This window comes from Amborella trichopoda, chromosome 3 (assembly GCF_054954075.1).
Source record: "Amborella trichopoda isolate Santa Cruz 75 chromosome 3, AtrichopodaSantaCruz75HAP2 v2.0, whole genome shotgun sequence".
Lineage (NCBI taxonomy): Eukaryota > Viridiplantae > Streptophyta > Magnoliopsida > Amborellales > Amborellaceae > Amborella > Amborella trichopoda.
Window position 1 is genome coordinate 40,104,920 of NC_142338.1, and position 11,506 is coordinate 40,116,425.

Here is an 11,506-nt window from a genome sequence, read left to right on the forward strand (position 1 = left end):
TAAGTTGGACTTACGATCAGGGTACTACCAAGTGCGGATTGCGGAGGGTGATGAACCAAAGACCACTTGTGTGACCAGGTATGGAGCATATGAGTTTCTGGCAATGCCCTTTGGCTTGACTAATGCTCCTGCTACCTTTTTGGTCAGCTAAGTCTTCTACCTGCCACTAACTTTCTCGACATAAAGTACATAAGTCAAATCTAACACACTGTTTAGGTTATATCCATAGACAACTTCAAATGGGCTTTTCGTAGTTCGATTCTAGTACTTGTTGAAAGCAAATTCAGCTTGAAATAAATCCAAATCCCACTGCTATGTCTTATTTCCTACCAAGCTATGCAATAAATTTCTCAAGCTTTTATTTACTATTTTGCCTGACCATCAGTTTGTGGATGATAAGCGCTACTAAAACATAACTCATTTCCCATCAATTTCCATAGAGATCTCCAAAAAGGACTCATGAATTTTGCATCTTTGTCAGAGTTGATTGACTTCAGAATGCAAATGGCATAAAACAATCTCCGTGAAATAGATTTTTTGCGACATTAAAGCATCCATAGTTTGTCTAAAGGTGATAAAATGAGCCATTTCGGAGAATCTATCTACCACCACAAATACTGAATGATGGTGCAGTCAAGATGATAAACTTATATTATTTAAATTGATCAAATTAGGACAAAAAGAGGCAGTATTAGTGAGAAATTATCATATTTTGTATTTATTTTATTTTTTGTTTTTAGCAAACGCTTCAAATCTTTATTTTTTTAAGTTTTTTTCTCGTAATAAGAACCCTTTTTGTTTCTTTTTAGCAAGTCAAACTTTTAGAAAGCTAAGTCCATTTTGTTACGGGAAGTTTATTTTTAGAATAGAAAAATAGGAGGTTTATCGTTTTAGAGAGACAAAGGGGATAGAAGGTTTCTCTTAAGAGGGGTGGAATAGACGTTGGGAGAAGAGGAACTTTTGAAAAGAAAAAAAGATGTCTATTGTAATGGTTTTTTTGGTATTTGGTGAATGAAAGTTTGACGATGGGGGAAATATTCAATGTGTAGAAAGAGAGAGAGAGAGAGAGAGAGAGAGAGAGAGAGATTTTATCTTAGTTTTCTCTTTTGGAGGTGCATGGCGGAGATCTCAGCTCCCCTAGTGCTCTTTTCTAGATGATTTTCTTCTTAGTCAATACTTTCTCTCTCTAGAACATGGTTGTATCGTTGGTTATTGGCTGCTGGTGACCACAGCTCTGTCAGTAAAAATGGACTCTTTTATCCAAAAATCTTTAAAAAAAAAGATTTGCTAAGAAATAAATAAATAATACGACAATTTCTCACTAATGCTTCCTCTTCCAATCCCGATCTGATTGCTCCAAATAATTCAAGGCAATCATTTCAACTGCATCACTTACGGGGCATAGTGCATAAACCTCACGTTTGTGGCAATTGGCAACTTCCCCACCGTGAGTGGGGCAATCAAGAAAGCAAAGACCTTGACTCTTTCTATATGTAACCACTCCCAAGTCCTTGTGACAATGAGGAAGTTCACTAATAAAAGGGGTGCTGAGAGCCTGGGCTTGACGAGGTTCACCCAGATCCTCGTGACAATGAGGAAGTTCACTAATAAAAGGGGTGTTGGAGAGACTGGGCTTGACAAGGTTGTCACTTCATTTTTTAACATCCAGTCCATGTTGGGCCAAAAGGATGACTTGAGTCTATGCTCTCCTTTGCAGAATGGAATAAGAGCAAGTGAGCCAAAAGTAGAAAGGGGAAGAAGGTGGCTAACATAGTTTTGGAACCACAATTTTATAATGGCGTGGAGTACTCACGCCAAGCACTCAAACCTCAAATGAAGGTTTTGCGCTTGGTTGATAGCGAGAAGACTCATCCATGGTCAACCATGTATGCCATCATTAAAGCATTAGAAAATGCCAAGATCGAGATAGCAAGGGCATTTGAAAAATGACGAGAGTACGTAGAGGCCAATCCATAGTTACTGGGATCTTCTAATGAGGGGTCGCTTCTGCTCCCAGATCTTGTTTCGATGCTCTGAAACACATGGTCTTGAATCCGGACAATTCCTTATTAAGGATCTCGATATGGGAAATCAGAGATCTCAACCCTATATTAATGGGACCTAGATCCCTATACCAAAAATCATTGTTTCATGAGTAAGGGGACGGCAATTCCTCCGACATGGTATCGGGTATCATATGCTTCGAGTGCAATTTTCAACAACACATTTTTTGGTTCATGTACCATGGAGTGTGTATCTCTATCTTTTTTATGACCTACAAACTTTCTAAATGCCAAGATTTTCTATATATTTTATAGTTCACAACTTTATACACCTTTTGAATTGTCACTTGTGTCTAGTTTCAAACTAAGGCAAGAAAAAAGGGCAAGGAGAGAAAAGGAAGAAGTTGGAATGAGATATAAAGGATAATCGCATTGTAGTTCTATCAAGGAATGAGGTCATGAAAAATACACTAAACTTCCTTGGGGATAATTCCTTGGGTCGTGTCCACCTCCCAAAGGACTTCTATCATTTGATTGTTCATAACTAAATTGCTTCAGACATAGGGATACTTGTTTACATTACCACTTGGGTTTGTGAAATAAAGTTAAAAATGTTATTAAAATGAAACTTGCTCCGAGCTTATAATAAACTGGATACTTGAACTTCAGGAACCTCGATCCTAACATGGCGAAACTCGATCCCATCCGTAAGGGATCCTCGCCTTTGCAGATATGGAACTCGATTCCTAAAAGTCAGGGATATTGATCCCTACATTTTTCTCATGTACAAAACTCATTCCCTCGACCACAGAATTCTGTCGTTGTCCTCACTCCACACTTCCACTCTCGATCCCGAAGCTTTTTTCACTCCCGCCCCAAGTGGGCCCATCTGTAAAATCAAAGAGGAGAAGTGGGACAGCAAGCTACATTGCCACTCACATGCAGCTGGGTATTACATCAACCCCAATATTTTTAAGGTGATCATGAAACTGACTACAAGTGTGTGATTATGGGTGGGTTTAGTGGGCACAATGGGAGGCTCCATCCTAACATCACTATACAAGATAAGATAATCAACGAGTTGATGTTATATGAGCTTTCATTGAAGTAACTTGTGAACGACAAAAAGACGAAAGGATAAAGTCCCTCTGGTAAACTCCACATTAGCTTAGTTATAAAGAGCACATTAGACATTACAGCCAAAAAGAATGACTGCCATAATGGGTAGAAAGCATGCTTTTGTTATGTAATACCCCTTCTTATTATTACCAAGTACAAGGAAAAGAAGAAATATGATAACTACATTTGAAACATTTCACAGCCCAAAGAATACTGATGAAATCGATCTACTACAAATTAAAGAAAGAACATTCAAATAGAGAAATAGCTGACCTCCAATGAAATGCTGAAGCCCCAAACCCATGAATAAGAACGATTGGCTGCCCTTTCCCTTGCTCCACATAGTGTATATTATGACCATGCCATTTCCAAAAGTTGTAACCTTCTGGCTTGAAAGGCAATCTTTCCATTCCTGCAAGAAATTTTTATAATCTCGTTTGGATAAAGAGATGTGCAGTAACTTAAAATAGACATTTAAACATGTAATCATCCACATACAGTTCTAGATTTCAGCTAGCATGTGTAAGTTTCACAATAAAAATACAAAGAGTCGCATTACATAGCAAGTAAAATTTCGAGAATAAGAACATATGAAGAGACCGATTCATGAAAGCATAAAATTGGGATGTTCGAAGTAAAAGTTAATGAAGATTTTAAGTTATAATTAGGAAGAGAATGAGATAAAACCCAGGAATAAGAATTAGAGTATATTCTACGACATTTGAGCTTGAAGTAAAAGTTAATGAAGATTTTAAGTTATAATTAGGAAGAGAATGAGATAAAACCCAAGAAAAAGAATTAAAGCAAACACAAAGTAAGAAAATGACACAAATAAACATAAATTCCACTACATTAAAGGATGAATATTATGATAGGAGAAAGGATAAAATATCTTGGCACATATCTTCCAATACATGTCACGAGTTGATAATTAGGCACCTGAATCTCTTGCTAGAGAATAAATGTGAGAAAATGGAAATACCATCTCTCTCTCTCTCTCTCTCTCTCTCTCTCTCTCTCTCTCTCTCTCTTTGCCCCCCCCCCCCCCCCCCCTCTCCCCTCTCCCACAAAAAAAAAAGTACAACTAATGAATTCATTTTATGTTGGGCCATTTCTCAAATTCACCTAAAAGTTATTCATAAAAGAAAAAGAATCAGAAATAGCTTTTTATATATGAAGAATTTCAGCAAACGGTAAATCTCAAACAACCGGGCCAGAACTACTCAAATAAATTGTGTTCCATATCTCAAAGCATTCTTATCCAAAATCATCATCATCATCATTAGAGCCTTTTTCCAACTATTTGGACTCGGCTACATGAATCCTAGTCCGCTATTCTGCTCTATCGAGGGATATACCCTCAATGAGGCCATAAGTCCCCATATCTTTCCCTCTACTTCCAACCATGTCCTTTTGGGCTTACGCATTATCCTTTTTGAGCCTTCTACCTGAACCAACTCGCACCTCCTAACAGATATTGTACTGGGTAGGGTCGGCACTGCACATGACCAAACCACCGAAATCTACTTTCTCTCATCTTATCGCCTATTGGAGCCACACCTAAGTTCTCCTAAATGTATTCATTTTAAATTTTATCCCTTCTTGTCATGCCACTCATCCATCTCAATATTTTCATCTCAGCTACACTGATCCTATAGGCATGTTGTTTCTTGACTACCTCTCACAGTTGTCCTATAGATCTTCCCCTTTAGCTTAATTAATATGCGGCGATCACGTAAAACTCCAGTTACACATCTTTGCTTTGTCCACCCAGCTTTAACTCTATGCCCTTCTTCAAGCTCTCCATTTTCCTAGATTATTGACCCAAGATATTGAAAGTGTACTCTTTTTGGTATTTCTTGACCGTTAATCTTAACTACTTCCTCATCTCCACTCTTATTATTACTAAACTTGCATTTATACTTTGTCCAAGTCTGGCTAATTTTAAAACATTTAGATTCTAGAGCATCCCTCTAAAGTTCTAACTTTGTGTTGACGTCGCTTCAGGTCTCATCAATCAAAACTGTCATTCGTGAACAACATACACCATGGGACTTCATCTTGTAGGTGCCTAGTTAAGTCGTTCATAATTAAGACAACGACGTATGGGCTAAACATTGACCCCTGATGTAGACCTATTGTCAATGAAAACTCACTCATTTCACCACTAATTGTTTGCACACCAGTTAGCGCTCATTCGTACATATCTCTTACCAAGTCGATATAGTATCTGGAGGTCATTTCTTTTCCAATACCCACCAAACCAAATCTCAAGGTACTCTATTATAAGCTTTCTTTAGATCAATAAAAACCATGTGGAGGTCTTTTCCTTCGCCCTAAACTTCTCAATCAGTTGCCTAGGTAGGAAAATAGCCTCAATTGTTGACCTCCCTAGCATAAAACCGAAATGATTTTCTGAAACACTCGTTTCATGCCTTAGTCGCTCTTCAATTACTCTCTCCCACAACTTTATAGTGTATCTCATAAGTTTGATCCTTCGATTGTTCACACAATTCTGTATGTCCCCTTATTCTTGTAAATGGGTACTACAGTATATTTCCTCCATTCGTCTGGTATTTTTTTTGTTCTCAAAACCTTGTTAAGCAGCTTGGTCAGTCAGTCAATGCCAATCTCCCCCATGCACTTCTACACTTCTATCGAGATACCATGTGGTCTTAAATTCTTTCCTATCTTCATCTTTTTTTAAACTTCTTTGACTTCTGATATCTTAATCCTACGAATGTATCAATGACCTCTGCCCTCATTTATGTCAACGGTTCCTTCTACCATTGTATTTTCATTATGTTCATCATTAATAATTTTTTAAAATAAACTCTTCACCTTGCATTGTCCTCTTCATTCTTCACCAAGACCATTTGATCCTCACTTTTAAAGTATTTCATATGGTCTAGATCCCTACATTTTTTCTCTCTCATTTTTGCTAATCTGAAGACATCTTTTCACTTTTTCTTGTTCTCAGTTTACTGTATAGATAATCATATGCCTTAAGTTCAGCCTTACTTAATATCACTGTTTCAAAAAGTGGACTGCCTAGCACCTGGGCGGCCGCCTAGGCACTGGGCTGCCTGGACTGACCCCCGGACTGCCTAGGTGCCACCTAGTGCTTTTTGAAACACTACTTAATATTAGTTTAGCATTTTTTTTAGCATTTTTATATTCTTATAAATTTTGATCATTTCTATTACATTGTCAAGTTTCATAATGATTGTTTTTCACTAATGGCCTTCTGAACCTCATCACACCACCACCAAGTTTTCTTATCGAAGTTTCTTTTTCCTCTAGTTCCTCCTAAAACTTCTTTTGCCATTTTCTTAATACAGTCAATCATCTCATTCCACATAAAATTGGTCTCATGTTCAGAGTTCTATTTTTTTTTTTTAACTGCTTTATCCTTATATAAGTCTATTTTCTCATTTTTAAAATTCCACTACCTAGTTCTTGGACGCCTGTTAATTTGACCCCTTCCCTTCCACCTCTTTATGTAGACGTCCATAACCATGAGCCTATGTTGCGTAGTCAAACTCTCCTCGGATAACCTTATAGTTTTTACATGATGGTTGATCTTTCTACTTAACTAGGAATAAGTCTATCTGGCTTTTATATGATCCAATTTTATAAGTTATTGAATGTTTATCTCGCTTTTTAAAGTAAGTGTTTGTTATTGCTAGGTCGTAGGCCACAACAAAATCTAGAATAGCCTCACCCATCACATTTCTTTCACCAAACCAATATCCCCCATGTACCCCTTCATATCCTATATTATCCTTCCCTACATGACCATTTAATTTTCCTCCTTAAAAGGTCCATTCTCCATTTGGTATGTCTCGGACTAGTCCATCCAAGTCCTCCCAGAATTGTCTCTTAATTTTATCCTCTAGTCCTACTTTTAATGCATAAGCACTAATTACGTTAATTATCTCTTCTCCTGATATAAGTTTAACTAATAGGAGTCTAACCTACTATCTTGATATTAACTACTATATCTTTTAACTATTTATCTACAATTATGCCTGTGCCATTTCTATTATTATTCTTTTCTATATACCAAAGTATATACCCATCTATTTTCTTAGCTTTTTCCCCTTTCCTCTTAATTTCCTACAGAAAAGATGTATTTATTCTCCTTCGTCTCATTGTATCCACCAGTTCCATACTCTTACTTGTAAGCGGTCCTACATTCCATTTGGCTAAACCAATAATTTAAAAAACGGATCGGTGGCCCAGATCGGGCACCCCAAAAACCCATTCGGATCGGTGAATCGGCGATCCGGATCGGGAATCGGCCGAATCAGTTGGATTAAGCTTTAAAAAAATCTAAAAAAATTATTAAAATTCATTATAAATGTTGTTTTTTAGGAATTCAATAAGAAATCATGGTACTACATTATTAATTTTCATTTTTTCATCAATATGTAAATATTGAGATGTTTTTTCCCTGTATGAACTTATTTTGACTATTAAATTTACATCACACAAAAGAAAAATCATAGAATTATCATGGATGAAATATATAATCATAGATGGACTATAATAAAGGATGGTTTTAATCGATAAAAAATAGCCACCAAAATCTCGAATTGGTGAAGAACATTATATACTGAAATTGAACTTGTTGGTTATATACTGAAATTGAACTTGTTGGTTTACATTTTATAATTATTTTATTATACAAATAATAACAAATCCAACCTCTTATTTTTTCACAATAAATATTTGTTGTATTACCTTTGATCTTTTTATTTTGACAATAACTTTTTATTTCTTATGACAATAACTTTTTATTTATTTTTTTACAAGAAATGCTTGTCGTATTACCTTTTTTTTTTTTTTTTTACAAGGAATACTTGTTGTATAACCTTTTTTTTTTTTTTAGAATAACCTTATATTTTTTTACAATAAAATTTTATTTTTTGACAAGAAAAAGAAATTTTGTTGTATTGCTTTTTTCTTTTTTACAAGAACCTTATATTTTTTGTACAATAAGCTTTTATTTTTTGATAAGAAATTTTATTTTTGTTGTATTACCTTTTTTTTTTTTGACAAGAACCTTATTTTTTTTTAAACAAAAAATATATTTTTTATAAAACTTTTATTTTTTTTGTAGAAAAAAATTATTTTGTAAAAAGGAAAAAATTAATTTGTTTGTGAAGGAATGATGGCACCTAGGCAGGAATTGATCCCGCGACGTCCAGCGCACTAAAACAACGCTCTAACCACCACGTCAAATGTTAAGTTGTGATACAAAGAGGTCACTCAATACTTATATCATATTTCTTTCTGAGCTATTACCTTGGCGCAATTGTCCCACATCGAACCCACAGAACAAATTTGGTAACAATAAAGAGTCTTTTGCTACCAAAGCTAGTCGCGCGCGAAACGCACGTAGCAATGTGAGTTTGTGATGGAGCACATGTTTTTGACAATGGGGAAAATTTACAAAAATGCCCCTTGTGACTCATGACGTCATGCGCGTGCACAGAACCGAGCGAGTCATGATGTCAACCGGGCGAGTCAAGAACCGGGCGAGTCATGACGTCAACTAAGCGAGTCATGATATCATCCAGCGATTCACTGTATAGAATCGTCGGTTCTTCTCTAGAATCGGGCGATTCCCGGTTTTACAAAAGAATCGACACTGGATGACCGATTCCAGGTTCGAATCGGCCGATTCCGTACCGACTCGGCTATTTTTAAACCACTGGGTTAAACAAATCATATTATCTTGTAGTAGCTTCTTTACCCGCGCTCATCAAGAATGTCACGGGAACCCTCGCCTATTTTTCACAACAATTGGGAGGCACTGGGCTAAACAAATCATATTATCTTGTACTAGCTTCTTTACCCGCACTCATCAAGAATGTCACGGGAACCCTCGCTTATTTTTCACCACAATTGGGAGGCACTGCGGCGCTTCACTTCTAAAGAAAGCCGTAGCTAACCCTTGCTCATTTATCATTGTATTTGGTTCCGTACGGCGTGTCGCTTACGAGGAACGCCCTAGCATAAGCAGAGATAACGTACATTCGATTTAACCACAATAGTTGTCCTAAATAGATTGTTAATATAGTAACATAATTCAAATATTGTAGTGCTCGCATTTGAATTCTGTGATACTTAAGATATAATCACGATAAATAATCAAGGTAATAATAAAAATATGGGTTTTTCACAAAGAATGAACCTTTAACTGGTGCTTGGGTCAACAATGAGATGCCTGCTGAAACATTAGCTGCTGTGAAAGTTCTCCGCTGAATTCCACACTGTTTAATCCCTGATTGGAAAATAGAAATGACTAACCATTCAGCACCAACATCTAAAAACATCTCTTTAGCAAATAAGGAATTAAATGTAAAGAAATGGAGCAACTATAAACGCTTAGTCCCTGACTGAAAAAGAACAGAATTTCAAGCGCCCACTTTTCAAATGCTCTGGTTGAGGCTATTACAAAATTAGTGACCATGTGAGTTCTTACATCCATGTGATCCCTGACTAAGAATGAGAGTAAATTTTATTCTGAAAAATGGAACATATAGCACAAACCATCTCAATTTTTTTTAAACTTATTAAGTAGAAAAATAATAAGCGATATATTTAAAAGAAGAATACAATCACAAATATATTAGTAATTGAGTGCTAACAGGAATAGTTTAATCCTTCAAATGACAATTATTCATCAGTGCCATTCGCATAACATTTCACATCTGACATTATCATAAAAAAAACAACTCTATGAATGACTACAACTGTTCTGATCCATAATTAACAAGTAAAACAACTAAAAGAACGGATACCATATGCAAATACTTCAAGAAGGAAAATTGTTCAGAGAGAAGATAACATAACAAGTATAATTGCCGAAACCCTAAACAAAAAAGGGAAAAGTATTGCATCAGAAAAATCATCACAAAGCAAAAATAACAGCAATATTTGACGAAAAATCCGTCACCACTGAAAAGCCGGTTGCTGCGACAAAAGGATTCGGAGGTGGAACAGGGAAGATAATGTCTCAAGGGCGCGATGGATGATGAAATCGCTTGCGAAGGTGGCACACAAACCCTAAAATTCAGGTCCATCAAAACCAAACCGTTATATGGGAATTAAACTTGTGTAATCAGAAATAGGAAGTCAATTTCTAGCGTCTCTCTCTTACTCTGCCTCTGAAACGAGAAGGAAGCCTCCCTCTCGAGTCTTCCTTCTCTCTCTAAACTTTTGTAGGTTTCACATTGGCTACCTCTCTCCCACCTCTCTCTCTTCAGAGTAGAGTGCAGTTTGTGTGGCAGGACTGAGAGAGGTTTTGTGTGGCAAATTAACGGACGCATGGGCGCTTTTTCTCAAGTCCACACAGCTTCGCTTGATGGAACCAAATTTTCGTCCTTATTAACGGAAAAGACAAATATCTCCTTTGAATCCCTTCAAAATAATAAAAGATATGCTGAGGGTTTTTCTGAACGTTTCTAGCAAATCCTTCATGCGTAAGGAACTTTTTTTAAACAAACACTTTTTTACTGTATTTTTTAGGTTTTTGAACGACCGATTTCGTTGGATTTTTTGTTGTTCAAATATTGAAAATAAGCTCATTTCGATTTTTGAACAGCTAAAAATAACGGAGCTCGTTTAAATATTTGAAACATTTGTTTATTCAGCAGCGTAGAAAATAAGAATGCAAATTACAAGCTTCTGTCCAATTTTTGGTTGTTCAACAACCAAAAATTAAGACATTTTGGGATGTTGACCAACAAAAAACGTTCTATTTTCGGTTGTTGAAAAACCGAAAATAGGACTGCATATTCCAGCAAGCTTCTAGAAGATGCAGTCCTATTTTCGGTTGTAATATACATTTTTGGATGTTTAACAATCGAAAATGTCATATTTTTTTATGTTAAACAACTGAAAATGTCTATTTTCGGCATAGGACTGCTTATTTCAACAAGCCTCTGGAATATGCAGTCCCATTTTCGGTTGTCCTATTTTCAGTTGTTCAACAACAAAAAAACAAAACATTTTCTGATGTTGAACAACAGAAAATATTCTGTTTTCGGTTGTCGAACAACCGAAAATAAGGATGTAAATTCCAAGCTTCTGTCCTATTTTCGGTTGTTCAATAATCGAAAACAAGACATTTTCGAATGTTGATCAACCGAATATGTTCTATTTTCGGTTGTTCAACAACCGAAAATAACGATGCAAATTCCAAGCTTTTGTCCTCTTTCGGTTGTTCAACAATCGAAAAAGGGTAAAAAAATAATTTTTTTTAAATTTTCGTTATGAAGTGAAAAAAACAGACATTTCAATAATAACGAAAACTATTTAGTATTTTGATAATAACGAAAACTATAACGGATATATACGTAATTTTCCCTAAA

At 35.9% G+C, this 11,506-nt stretch overlaps 1 protein-coding gene across 3 annotated transcripts in view; it reads right to left on the reverse strand.

The window, feature by feature from the left end:
* Positions 1–10,368, reverse strand: part of LOC18422629 (alpha/beta-Hydrolases superfamily protein) — a 40,048-nt gene extending 29,680 nt beyond the window's left edge. For 2 of the 3 annotated variants that reach the window (XM_011625386.3, XM_088860553.1), the window contains exons 1-4: positions 10,294–10,368; positions 10,090–10,199; positions 9,325–9,414; positions 3,396–3,534 (exon numbers count right to left, since the gene is read on the reverse strand). In XM_011625386.3, coding sequence (XP_011623688.1) covers positions 3,396–3,532 — 137 coding nt within the window. In that variant the 5' untranslated portion in view covers positions 3,533–3,534; positions 9,325–9,414; positions 10,090–10,199; positions 10,294–10,368. Of the gene's footprint in view, positions 1–3,395; positions 3,535–9,324; positions 9,415–10,089 lie in introns of all 3 variants that reach the window. The other variant, XM_006878481.4, reaches the window with a different exon arrangement.
* Between the last annotated feature and the right edge of the window lie 1,138 nt (positions 10,369–11,506).